Source organism: Cebus imitator, unplaced genomic scaffold (assembly GCF_001604975.1).
Source record: "Cebus imitator isolate Cc_AM_T3 unplaced genomic scaffold, Cebus_imitator-1.0 Scaffold135, whole genome shotgun sequence".
NCBI classification, from domain to species: domain Eukaryota; kingdom Metazoa; phylum Chordata; class Mammalia; order Primates; family Cebidae; genus Cebus; species Cebus imitator.
The window spans coordinates 3,694,605-3,717,381 of NW_016107450.1; the positions used below are offsets into that span (position 1 = coordinate 3,694,605).

A 22,777-nucleotide genomic window follows, 5' to 3' on the forward strand; every position below is an offset into this window, starting at 1 on the left:
AAAAAAAAAAAAAAAAAAGAGAACACACTCATATATTTGGTGAAATGAACATGAAAATATTGTTAAGAAGCACTATTTTTGGCAAACATTCTTAATATTCTTTAAATGCTTGGTAATAATTGCTGTTGATTGCATGTAGTGACACCTATTGGCAAGGTAAAGATCAACTACAGAGTCCACAATGATACAAAAAATAGACAAAATTTTAAACCAAAAGAACTACTAGTTGCTCAATAAATTTTTATTACAAGTTTGCTTCAGGCTAAAAACTGGCATGGCACACAGAGGAAGGCACTGGAAGGAAGGATCTACATGTGGCCCTGAACACCAATGAGAACTAGATTCTAGTCCTGGCCTCACCAGTAACTAATTTAGTGGTTTGGGGCAAAGTAATCACTCTTGGTCTCAGGCTCCTCGACATAAAATTAGCCACCAAATGAATGTTAAGGTTCTCAAATGCCATCACTGCCAAAAAACATTTTATCCCCTCCTTTGCTTTCTCCTGGGTTCAAGCAATTCTCCTGCCTTAACCTCCCTAGTAGCTGGGATTACAGGCAAGTGCCACCACATCCAGCTAATTTTTTGTATTTTTAGTAGAGATGGGTTTCACCACGTTGGTCAGGCTGGCTTCGAACTCTTTACCTCAAGTGATCTGCCTGCCTTGGCCTCCCAATGTGCTGGAATTACAGGCATGAGACACCGTGCCTGGGCCCTTCTTTGCTTTTTTTGAGTCAAAGTCTTGCTCTGTTGCCTGGGCTGGAGTGCAAGGATGTAATCTCAGCTCACTGTAACCTCTGCCAGATTCAAGTGATTCTCCTGCCTCAGCCTCCCAACGAGCCAGGATTACAGGCGTGTGCCACCACACCTGGCTAATTTTTGTATTTTTAATAAAGATGGGGTTTCACTATGTTGGCCAGGCTGGTCTGGAACTCTTGACTTCAAGTGATCTGCCTGCCTTGGCCTCTCAAGTGCTAGGATTACAGGTGTGAGCTGCCACACCCAGGCTATTCACTTCTTGAAAGTAATTTACAACCCGATCTGTCTCCTTTAATGTAGATCATTTTATGATAACTTTTAACTATCTCTTACACATGTGATTCTTTAATTTAAAATTATATTTAACTTTGAAATATTTGAAAAGTTTTACTGAGTATAATTTGCACACTATAAAATTCACCCACTGTAAATGTACAATTCAATGACTTTTAGTAAATTTATGAAGTTGTACAACCATTACAACTATTTGGTTTCAGAGCCTTTCCACCACCCCCCCAAAAATTCCATCAAGCCCAATCCCAACCCAGGTCTGCTTTCTCTATATATAAATTTGTTTTTTTTATGGACAGTTTATGAAAAAGGAACCATACAGTAAATCATCTGTTGCAGCAGGCTTCCTTTATTTAGAACGATGAGAATGTAGCAGCATTGCACTCCTTTTCATTGCTGAATAGTATTCCACTGTATAGATATACACTTTGTAAATTCTGTCACCAGTTGATGGACATTTGGCTTGTTTTCAGTTTTTGGCTATTATGAATAATGCTGCTGCAAACTTTCATGGAGTAATGTTTTGTGGACATATGTTTTCATTTCTTTGGGGTATATACCTAGAAGTGGAATTGCTGGGTTGTATAGTAAGCCTATATTTAGCCTTTTAAAAAAACTGCTGGCTGGGCATGGTGGCTCATGCCTGTAATCCCAACACTTTGGGAAGTTGAGGCGGGCAGAGCACCTGAGCTCAGGAGTTCAAGCAGCCTGGCCAGCATGGTGAAACCCCATCTCTACTAAAAATACAAAAATTATACAACAAAACCACAGTTCATATAAAAAAGGAAAAGAAAAAAATACAAAAATTAGCCAGGTGAGATGGTGGGCACCTGTGATCCCAGCTACTCAGGAGGCTGAGGCAGGAGAATTGCTTAAACCTGGGAGGCAGAGGATGCAGTGAGCTGAGACCATGTGACTGCACTCCAGCTTGGAGGAAAGAGCGAGACTCCGTCCCCACCCCCACCCCCCCCCCCAAAAAAAAAGAAAAGAACTGTCAAATTGCTTTCTAAAATGGCTATACCATTTTACATTCCCACTAGCAGTGTATGAGGGTTCCAGTTGTACTGTCCACCATTTTGCTTTAAAATCATTCTAGTGAGTATGTAGTGATTTTAGTTTGCATTTTCCTAGTAACTAATGATATTGACCATCTTTTTATTGGCCATTCAGATGTCTTTGGTGAAATACCATTTCAAGTTTTTGCCCATTTTCAAAAATTGAGTTAGTTGTTTTCTTATTACTGAGCTGTAAGAAAAAAATGCTTTTCTTATTTCAAATAAGCATATTTTATTACATAAAATTCAAGTGAACTAAATAAAATTGAAAGCTTATGTTTTTTCTCAAACCTCCCTTCTCATAGTACTTTGGTACATTCTTCTGCACTTTTTTCAATTAAAAAAATACTAGGAATCCTGCAAAGTTCAGCTTTGACCTTCTAATTTGGTTAAAAACTGCTGTTTGGCTTTGACCGCCAGAAGACCAAATGAAAGATACATGATTCATGGAACCACTGAAGCAGCGCGAGATCAATAATCTGGTGACAGCACGGGTTAAGAATGAAAACAAAACTGTATTTATTAATGGCAATAATTCAAACAAGGCTGACATTTGGTTTACTGTTACTACTTAGGTTAGCATTTTTGAAGTAACTTGGAAGTGAAAAATCTCTCTGTGACTATGTGGTTGCTATATTGAAATTCTATTAATTAGTTGAAGTAGAATGTTTTTACTAGCACAGTAAAATATTAAAATAATTAAAGACAGGGAAGAAAGCTATTAGTTTTTATATTAAAATTTATTAAAAAGTTAAATAGGAAAATATGTTGACAGTTAATGACTATTAAGATAATTAACTTTATTATTTATTTATTTGCTTATTTATTTACTGAGACAGAGTCTCACTCTGTCACCCAGGCTGGAATGCAGTGGCGCAATCTCTGCTCACTCCAACTTCCACCTCCCGGGCTCAAGCGATTCTTGTGCCTCAGCCTATCGAATAGCTGGACTGCAGGTGTGTGCCAACACGCATGGCTAATTTTTGTACTTTTTTGTAGACATGGGGTTTCACCATGTTGGCCAGGCTGGTCTTGAACTCCTGACCTCGAGAGATCTGCCTGCCTCAGCCTCTCAAAGTGTTGGGATTACAGGCATGAGCCAGATGCCTAGCCAAAAATTAACTTATAAACAACATTATACTCTTTGTGAGTCAACGAATGTTCATAAAAACGTAAATACTACAAGGCAGAATAATAGAGATTAAGTTATGCTGTACGTTTGTTGGGAATGTTTGGCACACTAGCACTCATATTAAACAAAGTAAACCTTAAAAGCTTTAGTTTTAGCTTTTAGATTCCATCTGAACCATTAATTTTTCTCAAAAAATTTTCCTGTGTATTCTTCCTAAGTTGGGAGAAATGAAGTAGAAGTAAAATGTCAACGCTACAGCATCAAAATTCTATAGGAAATATGACAAAGCCATATTATATACAATTGCTTCTATGATATATCTACCTTTGGTCCAGGGAAAATAAAGAGTAGGAAGAGAAAAAGTATTAGAGAAAAGTGAAGTACTCCAAAATACATTTCTGTCCTAGTAACCTCAGTTGAAAGAGAAAATGTAATACTGTCAAGATGCAAAGGTGGGCAGAGAGAAATCCAGCAGTAAACAGTGTTAATAAAGTACTGGTCCTATTCAATCATGCTAAGCTTCAAAAAACTGACTTCTCAAATTTAAACAAATAATAATTTTAGAGAAAAGGTTAATTACACTAGAATTTTATTTTGTAATAGCAATATTGAAGAATAATTTTTTTCACCCCCCGAGATGGAGTCTTGCTCTGTCACCCAGGCTGGAGCGTAGTGGTGCAATCTCGGCTCACTGCAACCTCCGCCTCCCTGGTTCAAGCAATTCTCCTGCCTCAGCCTCCAGAGTGGCTGAGACTACAGGCACATACCACCATGCCCAGCTAATTTTTATATTTTTAGTAGAGATGGGGTTTCACCATGTTGGTCAGGAGGATCTCAAACTCCTGACCTCGTAATCCGCCCCCTTCGGCCTCCCAGAGTGTTGTGTTACAGGCATGAGCTGCAGCACCTGGCCTGAATCTTATATTACTATTGATAATAATAAAAAGTAGCAGCTAGCATTTCTGGAGCACTTCCTATGTGCCACTTCTTATATAAGCACATGATAGACATTATCTTTTCTAATCTCATAATAACGCTGTGAAAAGGGGGTATTATTATTATTCCAATTTTACAAATGAGGAAACTAAAGGAAAGAGATGCAACTTGCCCCAGCTCAAATGCCTACAAAAACTGAGAGGCTAAGTGGCTTAGTCAAAATAAATAATGTATTAAATACATAAATATATATTACTACAATTGTTATTAGTAAAAAATGCTGAAGTAAACATCTTTGTAGAGATAAATATCTACGTATACATATATTCACATGACAATGAATCCCTTAGGATACGAAGCTGAATAATTCTGTCAAAGAAGAAGCATATACAGGCCAGGTGCAATGGCTCAGGCCAGGTGCAATGGCTCATGCCAGTAATCCCAGCACTTTGGGAGGCCAAGGAGGGCAGATCACCTGTGGTCAGGCATTCGAAACCAGCCTGGCCAACACGGTAAAACCATGTCTCTACTAAAAAGACAAAAATTAGCCATGCATGGTGGTGGGTGCCTGTAGTCCCAGCTACTCGGGAGGCTGAGGCAAGAGAATTGCTTAAACCTGGGAGGTGGAGGTTACAGTGGGCCAAGATCATGCCATTGAACTCCAGCCTGGGTGACAAGAGCCAGACTCTCTCAAAAGGAAAAAAAAAAGCACCAGTTTGGAAGAGATTCAGATACAAAAAGAAGGCAAGTCCCTCATCATTATCTTTCTTTTCCAAAATTGCCTAGCATTTTATTTCTAAGTCAATTTTCGATCAAATGCTTATATATATTTTTAAAGCCTATTCCACCTAGCAGATTAATTTTAATTACCTTAAAGTTACAGATGAATTTAGAAATAATTGAAATCTGTAATACACTTAGTTTTTCAATCAGGAATATAGTATGGTACTCTATTTTTTCATAAAATCTTTAATAAAGTTCCATGGTTTTCTATAAGAAATAAATTATAGCCGGGCGCGGTGGCTCAAGCCTGTAATCCCAGCACTTTGGGAGGCCGAGGTGGGTGGATCACGAGGTCAAGAGATCGAGACCATCCTGGTCAACATGGTGAAACGCCGTCTCTACTAAAAATACAAAAAATTAGCTGGGCATGGTGAAGCGTGCCTGTAATCCCAGCGACTCAGGAGGCTGAGGCAGGAGAATTGCCTGAACCCGGGAGGCGGAGGTTGCGGTGAGCCGAGATCCCGCCATTGCACTCCAGCCTGGGTAACAAGAGCGAAATTCCGTCTCAAAAAAAAAAAAAAAAAAGAAAAGAAATAAATTATACTGTAGTCCCAGCTAGCCAGGAGGCTGAGGCAGGATTGCTTGAGCTCAGGAGGTCAAGGTTGCAGTAATCATGCCACTGCATGCTAGCCTGGGTGACAGAAGGAAACTCTGTCTCAAAACGAAAAAAGAGAGAAACTATTGGATTGTTAACCACTGGTCCTTGTATGCTTAAATGGGCTTCAAGACTCCCACAAAGCAAAAAAAATTATACATAAAAGGTTGTGTGCGTGTGTGCGTGTGTGTGTGCACGCGCACACACACACACCCATGCACATGGATGACAGTGTTTCTGTGTATTTGCATACATTTTTATGGGGCATGGGTTTATAACTTTCATTGCAGTGCCACTGAATAAATGACTGGAAGTTATGAATCATTGCCATGACTTTTACATTCCTAATTCCATTGTTCTTGAAAATTTCCTATTTTTGTAGTTGCTGCTATTAGGAAATTTTTTAATCATATTTCCTAAGTAGATAATACTGATAAGAAGATTTAAAATTTATAATTTGGCCAGGCTCAGGGGCTCATGTCTATAATCCCAGCACTTTGAAAGGAGGGCGAGGTGGGCAGGTCACTTGAGGTCAGGAGTTTGAGACCAGCCTGGCCAACATGGTGAAACCCCATCTCTACTAAAAATACAAAAATTAGCAGGGCGTGGTGGCGTATGCCTGTAATACCAGCTACTCGAGAGGGTAAGGTACAAGAATCACTTGAATCCTAGAGGTGGAGGTTGCAGTGAGCAGAGATCACACCACTGCACTCTCTGGGTCACACAGTGAGACCCTGTCTTGAAAAAAAGTATAATTCATATATAGCCTTACTTATTTGAGCCAAAATACTTTCTAGGCTTTGAATTTTTTGAGACTGACAACTATATGACCATATGTAAATAATAATTTGTTCTCTTCCTTTCTGGGTTTTTTTGTTTCTTTTTTTTGGAAGAGGAGAGGAGGTAAGCTTAATGCATTGCTAGATTCTTGAGGATAGTGGGGCTAGCAAGTATTCTGTTTTCTCCCAAACTTGAATATAGAATTTTTTTGTATGAGGGAGAGAGGTTTGGGATAGGTTTCTCACCCCACTCCATGGGAACACATGAGAATTACTTTTCAAAAATTAAAATATGTATGTGTATATATTTTATATGTGAAATGAATTTTAAATAAATATGAAGTGGATTGACTCCTAATGAGTAGGTATTTGGGGGGGAAGTGTTATGAAAATGTGCTAAATGTTCTAAAATTAATAGTGGTGATGGTTGAACAATTCTAAATATACTGATAGCCACTGAACTATACATTTTAAGAAGGTGAATTATATGGTATGTGAATTATATCTCAACAAAGTTTTTTTCTTAAAAGTTATCCCTTTTCAGAGAATTCTATGCAGGACAGCTTGACTTCTCTTTCCCCACATGCCATTTCCCAGCTTAAAAATATTGTGACTCTGATTAACAGAACTGATAATAAACCACATTTCACAAAGACTTAGCTAGTATCCTATTCTTAAATAATTGAAATAAAACAATAAAAATTAAAGTAAAACATGAAGATGCAAGCAATTGGTAATCTAATTTTTATTTGCACTGGGCAGTACACAGGTTAATTTCTTTTTCCAGACAGGGTCTCACTCTGCTGCCCAGGCTGGAGTACAGGGGCACAATCATGGCTCCCTGTAGCCTTGACCACCCAGACTCAACTCATCCTTCTGCCCCAGCCTCCTGAGTAGCTAGGATCATAGGTGTGCACCACCATACTCAGTTAATTCTTTTATTTTTTATAGACAGGGTCTTATTATGTTGGCCAGGCCAGTCTGGAACTCCTGGGTTCAAGCAACCTACCCGCCTTGGCCTCCCAAAGTGCTGGGATTACAGGAATAAGCCACCACTCCCGGCCACACAGGTTAATTTTATAATTATAATTATGCTTCATAATCCAAACACACTCTGTACACCAAACATTCCATTATGATATATGACGGCCAGGTCTTTTCTGGGAAAAACAAAATTAAGGCAGAAAAACAAAAACACCTAAGAGAGCATGCTTTTCTGAAACTGAAGTATAAAGGAGGGGCTGTAGGATTCCTACAGTGTGGGGTTCCATTCATATCTCTGCTAGATCCTTAGAAGCCAGTGGCAGCAAAAAGTCAGTTATACTGAGTTTCTAGGACCTTATCTACATAGACAGAGACATGTCTATAGTGTGGTTCTCACTGTTTCTTTGTGACTACTCTCTTACATGTTACAAAAAGTCATTCCATAATCTTCTGCTCCCCATAGTTTAAACATGTGGCTGAAAGAATGAATATGCTTGCAAGTTAGAAAGACTTGGCTGTTGTAAAAACATTTAACCTCTGGGATCAAAGTGATCAAAGCAGGGCTTTCTGGAGATAGACGCTTCTCTCTCAGGAGACTGAAGCCTTTAGATAAGCTGGGAAATGGCATGTGGGGAAAGAGAAGTCAAGCTGTCCTGCATAGAATTCTCTGAAACTAGATGGATGGTACAGTTTGTCGGAGGGAGTATCTCCAAAGCACCACGAGTAAACCTGCATTTCCATGGCATCTCTACTGTTGACCATCCAAGTCATGGACCCTCTGCCATTAATTCATCCAAATACTGGGTTTGTATAATGTGCCAGGCCAAAACAGAGACGGTCACTACCCTCATGGAACTTAGAGGGTTAAGTGGGGAAGATTGATATTAATCTAGTAAGTACATTAAAGTGATATTTAGTTAATTGCTATAAAATAAAAATCCAGGAATCTATATTGAACTAAGGAGTCAGGCAAAGTTTTCCAAAGAAGGTGACAGTACGCTGAAATCAGCAGAAGGTATAATGCCTTCTTCAAAGGCTCTTCAGTGCGTCCAATAAGAATGCATTGAAAGAGTTGGGGAGAACGTATGGCACATAGTGGGTACTGAACAGACTGTGATTATTATTGTGTAATTACCAAAACTGTGGTGATATAAATGTAAAGGGCCAGGCACGGTGGCTCATGTCTGTAATCCCAACACTTTGGAAAACCAAGGCGGGTGGAGGTCAGGAATCTGAGACCAGCCTGGCCAACATGATGAAATCCCATCTCTACTAAAAATACAAAAATTAGCCCGGTCCGGTGGCAGGTGCCTATAATCACAGCTACTCAGGAGACTGAGGCAGGAGAATTGCTTGATCCTGGGAGGCAGAGGTTGCAGTGAGCCAACATCATGCCACTGTATTGCAGCCTGGGCAACAGAGCAAGACACTGTCTCAAAAAAAAAAAAAAAAAAAAGTAAAGGAACAACTACAAATGCAAGAGAGCCTGGGAATGAAGATTCATCTATGTTTGTCGATCCATTGTCAGGAAGAGACATAACAAACAAGAGAAATTTCATTCTAGGGTGGGGGGATGGGAGCGCTGGTAACGGCTTCAGCCAAAACTCAGAATAGGAGGTAAAAGGTCCACTTTGGAGAAGACACAACATTTTATTTTGGTTGGAAAATTGAAAGTGCTAGTGAAAAAAAGACATGGCATTTTCCAAAGAGCTGACTGAAAATTTGGGTCACAAGATCAAAGAAGGATTAAAGTTAGAAACAAACACTTTCACGTCACCACAGAACAGTGAACTGAGTGATCTCTTCATGCTCTCAGTGATCTTGAACTCTTGACAAACGATCTGATTGTAATTCTAGGTATGAAAGGCCATTTCCACAAAGTAAGTCAAAAGTTCCTGCACCATCAATACGTACCTTTGACAAATCCTGCAACCTTTGATAATGGTGGTTTTGCCAAGAGCTAGGCATCGAAGCAGTATATTGTTTCTTAATTTTTTCCTAATTCTTAAAGTTCAAGCCACTGTGGTTCAATTAATGGTTATAAGACTTCTTATGATAATTAGACACCAGAATGTCATAAAAGATGTTCAACTATGCAAGATTAGTGATCTAAAATATAAATGCCCACTACATACCACACTCTCTATATTGGTTGTAACATTTAAGTTTCACAATAGTGTAAACGGTAATTACTATGCTTATTATTTCGGAGGGGAAGCGGGGACAGAGCCTCACTCTGTTGCTCAGGTTGGAGTGCAGGGGGGTGATCTTGGATCACTGCAACCTCTGCCTCCCAGGTTCAAGCGATTCTCTTGCCTCAGCCTCCCTAGTAGTTGGGACTACAGGCGTGCGCCACCATACCCAGCTAACGTTTGTATTTTTAGTAGAGTCAGGGTTTCACCATGTTGGCCAGGCTGGTCTCAAACTTCTGAGCTCAAGTGATCTGCCCACCTTGGCCTCCCAAAGTACTGAGATTACAGGGGTGAGCCCCTGCACACCGCATACTACAGTTATTTTATCAAGTATCCTCTTTCTCTTCTTCCTCATCAATTTCTTGTTGTTAAATTTAATGGTTATTTTCGTGTCTCCAGCCTCCTCAACTTCTTAGCAGCATGACCACTGAAGGTCAGTGACAGCCTTCTTGAAACACCTTTCCCTCATAAACAACATAATCCCCTAATCTCCTAGAAGTGTTCTTATGCTAGAGTGCTCCTTGCCGGCTCCTGGGGTAGGTCCTGGGTTTGCTTCTTATTGCTGTCTACACACTATTCCTAAGTAAACTTGTGGGCTCCCGTGGCTTTTAAACACCATTTCGATCGGAGTGTGGTCTCTGGTTCAGAAATATAATACTAGCATCACTTGGAAACTAATTATAAATGCAAATGATCAGTTCCAGGCTTAAGCAATCAGAAGGGGCTGAGGTTAGGGGGCAGGACATATCATGACTGTCAATTATTGTTTTAACCAGCTTTCCAGAACATCCTGATGCACAATGAAGTTTGAAAGCCATGGATCGAAATTAGCATTTTTCAAATTGCAGGTTGCAAACTTGTTGGTTAGTCATAAAATATACTGACTTGCAATCAGCATTTAAAAATATGAAATAGAATAAAATAAAAAAAGAGTAAGATTCATACATTATAAAGGTAAGTAATATGTCATGAAACTTTTGTTTCAGTTATACATGCATATTCCTCTGTGTGTGTGTGCATCTATATTGGTTAAGTGTATTTTAATGTGGGTCACAGTCTCAAAAAAATCCCTGACCTATGGGATCTTTGCAGTGTGGCTCCGTTTTCATTTAGGTTTTATTTCTGAGACAGCGTCTCAATCTGTCATCCAGCCTGGAGGGCAGTGGTATGATTTTGGCTCACTCAACTTCCACCTCCCAGGCTCAAGCGATCCTCTCACCTCAGCCTTCCAAGTAGGCAGGACTATAGGTGTTCGCCACCACCCCCAGTTAATTTTCTGTAACTTTTGTAGAGATGGGTTTTGCCACGTTGCCCAGGCTGGTCTTAAACTCCTGGACTCAAGCGATCCGCCTGCCTTAGCCTCCCGAAGTTCTGGGATTACAGGTGTGAGTCGCTACACCCAGCCTATTTGGGCCTTTCTTAACCATTCTACTTATCATTTCCTCCGATGCACTTATTCTCATGCTACCATGTTTCGGTTTGATTTTTAATTTTTGTTTTAAAATTGATTTTGACCATTTTTAATATTAATTTTAACATTAAAAATTTAAATGAATTTGTTTTTAATATTTTAATTAATATCTAAATCATATTTTTAAATATGATTTAAATATTTAAATATTTAAATATTTTTAATATTTTAATTAATATCTAAATCATATTTTATATTATATTTTATTCATAGTCCTTGTCACTATTTAAACTCTGATTGTTTATAATCTTTCTCCCCCACTAGAATCTAAGCTAATGAGAGCAACAGCCATGTTCCCCGCCATATTCTCAACACCTAGAACAGTGTCTCCCCACGCATAACGTCCACTCAACATTTCTTGTCGGAATAAACTTTACAATTAAATAACTACCAAAGCCAGCTCTTAACATGCTTTAGACTAGGGCGTGATGGCTTACACCCATAATCCCAGCACTTTGGGAAGGAGAGTTTGAGCCCAAGAGCTTGAGACCAGCCTGGGCAAAACAGCAAGATTCCATCTCTACAAAAAATTAAAAAAAAAAAATTAGCCAGTCCTGGTGGCATATGCCTGTGGTACCAGCTACTTGAAAAACTGAGGCTGTAGTGAGCCACGACTGTGCCAATGCACTCCAGCCTGGGTGACAGAGCAAGACCCCATCTCAAAAACAACAAAAAAACCATGTGCATCTCATCTCTCTGACCCTTCTAACAAAATCGGCACTTCCCTGTAGGCCTGCGATTTAAATTGCAGCCATCCGCTTCAGAATCATGATCCTTGGGAAAGTCATGTAGTCTTACTGTCATCACTGTGAAAATAAAGACTTAGTCTTTGGACAAGAATTTGATAAAACATCAACCCCAAATACTTTTAGTTTAGAGCAGATGAGCAGTGTTTATTTAACATGAGTCAAGGAACAAAGAAAAACCCATGGGATCTATTTCAAAAGGAAATATAGGAAGGCCAGAGGCTTCAGGCTCACGTGCATTTGAAATGTGAATTACCGCCGGGCGCGGTGGCTCAAGCCTGTAATCCCAGCACTTTGGGAGGCCGAGGTGGGTGGATCACGAGGTCAAGAGATCGAGACCATCCTGGTCAACATGGTGAAACCCCGTCTCTACTAAAAATACAAAAAATCAGCTGGGCATGGTGGCGCGTGTCTGTAATCCCAGCTACTCAGGAGGCTGAGGCAGGAGAATTGCCTGAACCCAGGAGGCGGAGGTTGCCGTGAGCCGAAATCGCGCCATTGCACTCCAGCCTGGGTAACAAGAGCGAAACTCCGTCTCAAAAAAAAAAAAAAAAATGTGAATTACCTAACAAATACCTCCATACAATTCAAACTCTTCTGGAGAAGTTAACAGTAAATTTAATAGGATGTAAATGGGAAGGGACTGTACACTTGGAAGGAAAAAAATTAGGAAGCAAAATGAATGAAAAGTAATATACACGCCAAAATAGGTCTGCTAGAGAATCTGTGAAATGTATATTATAGCTCAAGGATGGTTGCGTATTAGAAATCTTTTTCTGCATTTAAGGTAAATTAGTGTCCCTCCTGACCCCACTGCTGCTGTGTATATGTGCCTATGCACATGAGCTTGTAACTTTGGGAAGGACACTGCTGAGTCTGCCTATTTTAGGCATAAAAGTGTTATTTACAAGAGAACTCCAAATTACTTTGTCCCTATTTCTTTTTCTTTTTTTTGGAGACGGAGTCTGGCTCTGTTGCCCAGGCTGGAGTACAGTGGTGCGATCTTGGCTCACCACAGCGTCCTCTGCCTCACAGGTTCAAGTGATTCTCCTGCCTCCACCTCCCGGGTAGCTGTGACTACAGGTATGCCCTACCATGCCTAGCTAATTATTGTATTTTTAGTAGAGACAGGGTTTCACTATGTTGGCCAAGCTGGTCTCAAACTCCTGACCTCATGTTCCACCTGCCTTGGCCTCCCAAAGTGCTAGAATTACAGGCGTGAGTCACCACGCCTGGCCTTCTTTTCTTTGATTTTCTTTTCTTTTCTTTTTTTCTCTTCTCTCCTGCCCTTCTTTTCTCCCTCCTCTCTTTCTCCCTCTCTCCCTCTTTCTCCCTCTCTCTTTCTTTCTTTCTTGAGAAGGGTGTTTCACCATGCTGCTCAGTCTGGTCTTGAACTCCTGACCTCAGGTGATCAGTCTGCCTTGGCCTCCCAAAGTGCTGAGATTACGGGCGTGAGCCACCGTGCCCAGCTGTACCTATTTCTGCAACCATAATGAGTTTCAAGTAACAGCAAGGGTTGATGACATTATAGGCTCTGGAGTAGTACATGGGTTTGAACCCCATTTCTACTATTTGTTAGCTATCTGACTTTGAACACATTCTGTAATTTCTCTGAGCTTTTATTTGTATAATTAGAACCTTACAAAGTTAGTATGTTGACTAAGTTAATAATACCCACAAAGGCTTTAAAACAGTGCCTGGTACGTGGTAAACCAGCTCATTTACTAGGTATCACACTGCCTATACTAAGCTCTTCAAATGCTCTTTCTTAATTGTCACAACGACCTTATGAAAAAATTATGATAAGATATTCATTCAGCCCCATATAGATAAGCAAGTGTGAACCATGAAGATGTTAAATAACTTGTCCAAAAACTCACAACTAGCAAGTAGTAGAGCCAGGATTAAAACATAGTTTTAGGTGCACACCTCAAACAGGTTTCCTAATAACTGGGTAAATACTGGCCATCTAGCAAACCAGAAAGTGATATGAGTAATAACAGCTCAGCTCCATTCTGCTGCAGCTGCCCTGATATCTATAGCAGAACAAGGAGATATATTACACATGTGCACACACATATCTACTGTATACACCCTGTGTAGCTCTCCAAAAAGAGGCTGAGAACTGAAGCCGACAGGACACTTAGCACATTTTGTTCCCATGCCTTCGCATTATCCCTTCCAGGCTGGTGGCTCCATCAAGACAAAAGGAGGGAGATGTTATTCATTTCATAGCAGACCCAACACTGTTACTGAAACGCAGATGGTATTCAACAAAGATTTACTGAATACATGAAGAAAATGACACAAGAGAAAGGGCTTCATAAAATTGCAAAGTGCAATTCAAGTTTTTATAAAACAAATTTAATTATTATAAAGTTACATTTATTTTATATGTTATTGCTATTTATGTATTTGTTATATTAAGAAAAATATAAATTATTATAACCATAATAGGAGCTATAATACTTATCAAAGACTCACTATGTGGCAGGCTAAAGGCTTCACTGCTTTATTTTACTCCTCATTACAACCCTATGAAGTAGGTATCATTATTGTACCCTTTTTACAGAAGAGGGCATATTTAAGGTCACACTCTAGAAACTGCTAGAGTAAGAATTTTGACTCTTTCAATTTTGACATTGAATTCCTTTTCTACATTGTAGATGGGAAAACATTCTGTTAAGGAAACATGTTTCACATACTATAAAATTCACCCATTTGCATTGTATAAGTCAGTGATTTTTAGTATATTCACAAACTGTGCAACCATCACCACTATCTAATTTTAGAACATTTCATCACCTCCAAAAGAAATATGGTATACATTAGCAATAGTACATACTATACATACATAAAAGAAATGCAAATTATTTTAAATATAGCCACAATTAAATATATGTATGAATGTATATCTGATTCAGCTAATGCAAAAGAAAATCATGAAATGAATTTTAAAGGACAAAATATAAGTTGGTGGGCCTTCTGTAATTCTGCATTAGCAACATCACTTTGAATAAGACAAGTAATCAACAGCTGAAATCTGCATCCAACCCAGATTATTATGGGTCAAATTCTAATTTCAGGGACCCGGAACATTTTTGTATTCACAACCAAACAATAATATTAGAGGAAAATATAGGGAAAACAGCGTACAACATAGCTTCCTTCAACACTCCCTTTCTCACTGTCAAAGGGAAAAGCTTAGGAAATGACCACAAAAGCTGCAAAGGTATAGATTTTCTTTTTTAGCCTATGTTCATGCACATTTTTGAAGAACTCACAGCCCTATATCTGATAATTTACAACAGTCATTAAAACAAAATTTAATAAGTTCTGCATCTACCCTAAATAGTGAAAAGGCACTCACGGTCAGTAAAGGCATCTTCTTCTTCATTTTCATCACTGTCGTCAGGTAGAGCTTTATAAGGAGGAGGCAGTTTCATTGGAGGTGGAGCAGTTCCTTGCCTCTGAAGATGCAAAATTTGAGAGAAGGGTTAAATGTTTCTGTATAGTGCTAGTCCTTCAATGACAAAAAGCATAAAAAGATAGTCTGGAAATATTTAGACTGTACCGAACTCAAACTTCATTCATATCAGAGGACTGTAAAACAAATACAATGTATTCTTTTATGCTTATGTTATTATAGAAAAGTGACTCTGTGATATAAACCCACTAATGCAGAAAAACAGGAATGTAAAAGCAAGTTTTTAAGACTGTTGACCTACCTAAAAGAATGCATTTCTTTCTCTGGTGAGAAAGTCCGTTGTCTGTATTTTCTTTACATTGTGGGAGCTTAATTTTGTTACTAACCAGAAAATTCAAATGAAAGACATTTCTAAAATAAATGTAAAAGTAAAAACTATGCATTGTATGAATTCTACAATTATTTAAACTTTTTCTTCAATTGTAGAAGTTACAGATTTTACTCTTTAAAAAATACATGAAATACCAAGACTTTCTAACTGAAAATGTATTCATCTATAATTTATAGATGGTCAACACGCATTTTAACATTTTCAGAAAGAGATATCTTCATGATGAATAATTATATCTGCATAAATATTCATTTACTTCATCTACCAAATGATACAGCCCATCAATATTTGGTTCATACACGCAATTAAAGTAGAACTAAACTCTATGATCAAATTACCTTCACAGAATGAAGATATTTTCTTGAACGCTGGGAGAAATAAAACATGCCAAACTCAATGGTGAGACTCAAGCTGCTAAAAAGAATAGGAGCCAATATAGCCAAGCACTCCACAGAAACCAGGATAACTGAATTATGCTACAGGATTTCAATAAAGCACATTCAATTATGCTTTATATGACAAAACCACTAATGGCAGGATACACTTCAGTAAGTGGCCAATGAGTGGTCCATTACAGAAAGCAGGCATGTAATAAATTCTCCAAAACAGAAAACACTATTTGAGAGTCATAAAGAAAGGCACACACCCATATTTACTTAAGATAATGTCGAACCAAAGCAGAAACTATACATTTGTAGAACATCCAAAAAATCTATAAAATGCAAGAGTGATGGAAGATGCCAAATACAAAATGCCTCTTAGGGAATAGGAGAATACAGAAATGTGATCACTTTGTCTCTTTAATTCTTTTAAGCTGAAGAAACTTAAAACTGAGTGAAATGAAGAGTAAAGGCAAATGAACTCTTTTCAGTAAACCTTTTCCTCAGAACCAGGTTATCCTACATCAAAGACAATACTCAGAACAAACATAGCCAGGTTTTGAAATAATATTATGAGATGAATTCTCTTTAACGGAATTTGTTTATATCTAAGACAAAATTGTATAACTGACTTATTTAATTAGCTTCTATGGATACTCTTGAAAAAGAATATAGAATAAGCACGTTCTGGTCTCCCTATAGTCTGAATGTGGATTGCCAGATACCGGGGGCATCCTTCCGCTGCACATGAGAGAAGGGTATGTACAGGGCCAGGCTCTCCCCAGGTGTGGCAAAGGCAGCTGGAGCAAGGGATGTGCAACTAGACCAGGTGATTTTGACCTTCATGAGGGTAGAGAACAAAACAAACTCTGTGGTATCCTCAACTCTGGGAACAGTCCTGGGAACACTGTAGGCCTCCCTGAACTGTTTGCTGAGTGACTCAACAACTGGTTGTCACTCATGCTGTTTGGGTTCCCTGATGCATTATTAACCTTAGAAAAATGTCAGAAATGCAAATAATTCTTGTTCAATGTCATTGCATATTAATTTTGTCTGATAGAGATGCAAATGATTTTAGTCCTATAAAAAAGATAACTCCAAAGGTTACAGTTTTATTGCCCTGTAAGACATTAACCAGTTTTGTATCTAAATTGGAATCTTAAGCATTCTTTCTTTCAGCAATTGTAAACACTTCACTCTCTTCAACTCTCTCTGAACCAGGCTTACCGTCTTGTTGGTTCCCTCATTAATCAGTTAAATAAATACTTGGCACCTGCACATTTTGCATAATTTTCAGTCATGTTTTTATTTTTTTCTTAAATTATACTTTGAACAGTTTTGGAGGTCCCACTGAGATGCTCAAGCAGACTCACCTACCAGAACCAATTAAATTGTGATGCCTCAGAAATGCAATTCATGAGCTGTTTAAGTCCATTTACATGATTTTTTGGCACCTATGGTTAATTCCAAGTGGCAACAGAACTTTGCCTTTTTGACAGTTCCTCTGATTTTTATTTCTACTTCTATGATTTTGTTTCTGATATGAGACCAAGTTTGGCTCTGATATGTACTTCTAATTCCTCACTGATAGTAGAAATAAATGGAGTTTGGTTTTATGGTCTAACCATTGAGAGTTATTAGTTGGGATGAGAATTTATAATATGCTGGTTCTATAAGATCTATTCTCAATCGGTTGAGAGACAACAGAGAATGTGTTTGTTAGACTTTCTGTTTGCCTGTCTGTGTTTTTGTACAAGAACATGTCTTGGAGGCCGGGTGCAGTGGCTCATGCCTGTAATTCCAGCACTTTGAGAGGCCCAGGTGGGCGGATCACAAGGTCAGGAAATTGACACCATGCTGGCTAACATGGTGAAACCCTGTCTCTACTAAAAATACAAAAAATTAGCCGGGTGTGGTGGCACGCACCTGTAGTCCCAGCTACTTGGGAGGCTGAGGCAGGAGAATCACTTGAACCCAGGAAGAGGAGGTTGCAGTGAGCTGAGATGGCGCCACTGCACCGCAGCCTGGGTGACAAGAGCAAGACTCCATCTCAAAAAAAAAAAAAAAAACCACACACAGAAGAACATGTCTTGGGTCCACTGGAAAGAACAGCTCCTTGGCATAAAACCAGTGGGTTTTGCATTCCTGTGTCCACGTTTGAATATGGCTATAGTTGCAGGACAGAAGCTGAACACACTCTGTGTATCTGCACTGGAGAAAGAAAGGTCCTTACCTTTCACTTTGAATATGAAATATTTTTCTACCTTCAGAGCATATTAATAAATTAATGTGAATCTCTCAAAATAAACAATCTGTTTCTGATTGGTTCATAGAAATAAGCATTATTTAAATGTAATACTCCCAGAATTTCCAGAAAATAGTTAACTAAACTTACATTACTTTAAATGTACAAGCCTTTTAATACTAATTTTAAGAATCTCTTTTTCACAAAAACCACAAACTCACAATCATTGTTATACAGGAATCCAGACTCACATAATCAAAGTTCATGACCTTTTGAAGAAAGGGAATACATGAAATAACACTGAAGAAAAACTTAGAAAACAGCCAAGAGTTTTTAGAAACCTACAGTTAATACTAGTATTTCTTTTTTGTTTTTGAGACAGAGTCTGGCTCTGTCATGCAGGCTGGAGACTGCAGTGGCACCATCTTGGCTCACTGCAATCTCCATCTCCCGGGTTCAAGCAATTCTGCTGCCTCAGCCTCCCAAGTAGCTGGGATTTACAAGCATGCACCACCACACCTGGCTAATTTTTATTTTAGAAGAGACGGGGTTCCACCATGTTGGCCAGACTGGTCTCAAACTCCTAACCACAAATGACCCTCCTGCCTCGGCCTCCCAAAGTGCTGGTATTACAGGCGTGAGCCACCACACCTGGCCAATACTAGTATTTCTATGAATCCTGATTGCCTATCCTTGCAATCTACGTAATGCAAAACAGGTCAAAAAACAGTGAGCTGAGGCAAACTAGAACAAAACTAGAGACTTACTAAAGATCTACTCACTGGTTTTTTGTTTGTTGGTTGGTTGGTTTAGTTTTTAGTCACTCTCTTTCTTTAAAGTGAGTAATCCCAAACCAAACCTAGACCTCTGTTAGAAATGAGTGTCAGGTGATTTGTACTGTCTCCCTTTTGACTGTCAATGATTCTAGAGAACACGTCTTCCTTTTATATTAAGGAGAAAATAACATGCACAAAAAAACTTCTTTTAATGATAATAATTTTTTTTTTTTTTTTTTTTTTGACGGAGTTTCGCTCTTGTTACCCAGGCTGGAGTGCAATGGCGCGATCTCGGCTCACCGCAACCTCCGCCTCCTGGGTTCAGGCAATTCTCCTGCCTCAGCCTCCTGAGTAGCTGGGATTACAGGCATGCGCCACCATGCCCAGCTAATTTTTTTGTAGTTTTAGTAGAGACGGGGTTTCACCATGTTGACCAGGCTGGTCTCGATCTCTTGACCTCGTGATCCACCCGCCTCGGCCTCCCAAAGTGCTGGGATTACAGGCTTGAGCCACCGCGCCCGGCCCAATGATAATAATTTTTAAAGAGATAGATTAGTCACCTGGCCTCCTAACCTTGAAAAGAAGACGCTCCCTTAGCATGTTGGGCACATCTTTATTCTCCTACTAATTACATTCTCTTTATTTCACTACATGTGGCACCCTGATCTGAACACGTCTTATGGTGAAGGTGCTTTGTCATTCCAGAATGTAGTATAATGCTTGGCATCTAAGATGTAATTTCAGAGAAAAGTAATACAGCAAAAAGAGCACTCTGCAACCACTAAAAGGCCATCCTGTAATGGCGATGTGGAATCTGATGTGATTTCTCCTGTTGCAACATTAATGCAGTGGCTAGGTGTTTTTCTTTGTGACAAATAACTCAGATGACTTTGGGACTGAATCCCGGGCTCCTACTGGGGTTTTTACTGAATGCAAATACCTTTGCCATGTACTGAAATTCAATTGGTTTAATGGAGCAGTCCAAAGTTCATAAGAATCATACACCTACTGTTTTCCTTCCTGGGACCTTATGTGGAACTTTCCTCAATAGATTACATAATCTTGTTCTCAGATGTGTTTGGAGTAGTAACCAGTCACCCGTGTGGTGTTTATTGTCTGTGTCCCCACCAAGTGTTACCTTAAATGTTTCCTTTTTGATGTTAGATCACCAGATCATTGCACAGACACTGATTCACTATAAGTAACCAATAAACACTTGATGAATAGTCAGATCTTTGCATCAACACATGAATTCACAAAATTCCAGCAACAGGGTAGATTAAGTATTCTTAGGAACCCTTCTTAATCACATAAAAGTGACAGATTAAAGTTTAAACAGTAAGGCTGGGCGCTGTGGCTCAAGCCTATAATCCCAGCACTTTGGGAGGCCAAGGCAGGCGGATCACGAGGTCACAAGTACAAGAACAGTCTGGCCAACATAGTGAAACCCTGCCTCTACTAAAAATAGAAAAAATTAGTCAGGTATGGTGGTGTACATTTGTAATCCCAGCTACTTGGGAGGCTGAAGCAGAAGAATTGCATGAACCCAGGAGGCAGAGGTTGCAGTGAGCCGAGATTGTGCCATTGCACTCCAGCCTGGGCAACAATGTGAGACACCATCTCAAAAACAAACATTAAAAAAAATTTTTTTTCGGCCGGGCGTGGTGGCTCACGCCTGTAATCCAAGCACTTTGGAGGCCAAGGCAGGTGGATCACCTGAGGTCGGGAGTTCAAGACCAGCCTGACCAACGTGATGAAACCCCGTCTTAAAAAAAAAAAAAAGAATTAAAAAAAATTTTTTTTAAACAGTGCTTTTGTGACATATGACTGAGGCCAGAAACAACTATAAGTCCCAAATCAGGAGGCCTAGTGGAGCACTAGAAGGTGGTGCTTGTCTGGAGGGCCTCTGCTGATCCTTGGAAACCTAAAGCCAGAGGTGTCTTTTGATTTTAGGATTCTTTATTCATTCAGGAAATATATGATGCCAGGCAGTATTCTGGGTAATAGGGGTAGAGTAACAATGTAACAGATGAGGTCCCTGCCCTCATAGAGCTTCAATTCTGGTTCCTTCCAGATATTCACATTTTGTGGGTTTCCATGTCTTATCCCCAAATTACTTTAAAGTAGCAGTTGCTGGCCGGGTGTGATGGCTTACATCTGTAATTCCAGCACTTTGAGAGGCTGAGGCAGGCAGATCACCTGAGGTTAGGAGTTCGAGACCAGCCTGGCCAACATGAGGAAACCCCATCTCCACTAAAACATACAAAAACTAGCCAGGTGTGGTGGTGCACACCTGTAGTCCCAGCTACTCAGGAAACTGAGAAAAATAGTTTGCTTGAACCTGGGAGGTGGAGGTTGCAGTGAGCTGAGATAACGCCATTGCACTCCAACTTGGGTGACAGAGTGAGACGCCTCCATCACACACTCACAAAAAAAACCTAAAGTAGCAGTTGCTGATTCTCCTGTTTGCCTTGCTCCACTAGAAATGCAAGCTGTAAGATGGTAGAAATTTTTTGTCTTTAACCGCTTTAATTCAATATATTGAGGTATAATTGACATGCACAAAACTGCACACATTTAAAGGATACAATTTGAATCCATCACCATAATCAAGAGAGTGAACATAACAATCATCCCTAAAAATTTGTTCATGCCTTTTTAAAATCCCTCTTTCCCACCTCTTGCCCTAAACCTCATTCCCAAGGAACCACTGATCTGCTTTCTCTCACTACAGATTGTACGTTCTAGACTTTTATATAAATATAATCATACAGTATCTACATATTTTTATCTAATGAGAGACAAGTATTTAATGAGTCCCAAGTGCCCCCTTGAGGCCAAGCAAGGTGGGAAGTTAGACTAAAAATATCACCCTTCCAAACTCCCATTCCTGAAAATAAAGGCTTGTACTTCTAAAAGATTGAGAAAGAATTCTGCAACTAATTACTTGCAATCTGTAAGGAAAAAAAAAAAACACCTCTGCAAGCAATAACCACCATCTTCTGGGATTTTATATATTACCTATGTTTATTAATAGGTGCCCCCCAAAAATCCCACAACAGCTTGATCATATAACATGCACTACTGCTAATCTAAACACAATCTTTGTGATTAAAATTTTAACTCAGACAGTGGTCAATCAGGTTAAAGAGAAAATCCTTTAATTTCGTAAACAACCTCATGACACGTTTCCTCATCTTTTGCAAAAACTCTTTCCTTAAAACCTCAAGGATTCAATATCTTTATTGGCCCCTATGTATATGTCTGTAATTAAAGTTGTCCCATGTGTTCAATTCAGTTATGGCTTTTTTCCTAATGGGGTAAAACTTGCAGTAGATAAAGATTTTAAAAAATAAACAAATCCCGATATTGATCACAGAAGATAGTGGGTATATTTCCTGGCCTTGGTCTTAGCTTGAGGTGGAAGAGAAAAAGAGAAAAAAGGTGTACTTCAAGAATTACATACAAGTGGCCGGACATGGTGGCTCATGCCTGTAATCCCAGCACTTTGGGAGGCTAAAGCAGGTGGATCACCTGAGGTCAGGAGTTCAACACCAGCCTGGCCAACATGGTGAAATCCCGTCTCTACTAAAAATACAAAAATTAGCTGGGTGTGGTGGCGTGCACCTGTAACCCCAGCTACTAGGAAGGCTAAGGCAGGAAGATCGCTTGAATGCAGGAGGCAGAGGTTGCAGTGAGCAGAGATCACGCCATTGCATTCCAGCCTGGGCGACAGAGCAAGAATCCATCAAAAAAAAAAAAAAAATGTGGCCTTAAATGATTATTTTAGACAAGAAAAAAGGTGTAAAGCCTCTTAACAGGGGTAATGGGATGAATG

At 39.3% G+C, this 22,777-nt stretch overlaps 1 protein-coding gene across 1 annotated transcript in view; it reads right to left on the minus strand.

The window, feature by feature from the left end:
- The window catches only part of PATJ (PATJ crumbs cell polarity complex component), a 413,527-nt gene that overhangs the window by 212,561 nt on the left and 178,189 nt on the right, over positions 1-22,777 (minus strand). Inside the window, exon 26 of the mRNA XM_037743097.1 lies at positions 15,091-15,190. Within this exon, the coding sequence (XP_037599025.1) occupies positions 15,091-15,190 (100 nt within the window). The remainder of the gene's footprint in view (positions 1-15,090; positions 15,191-22,777) is intronic.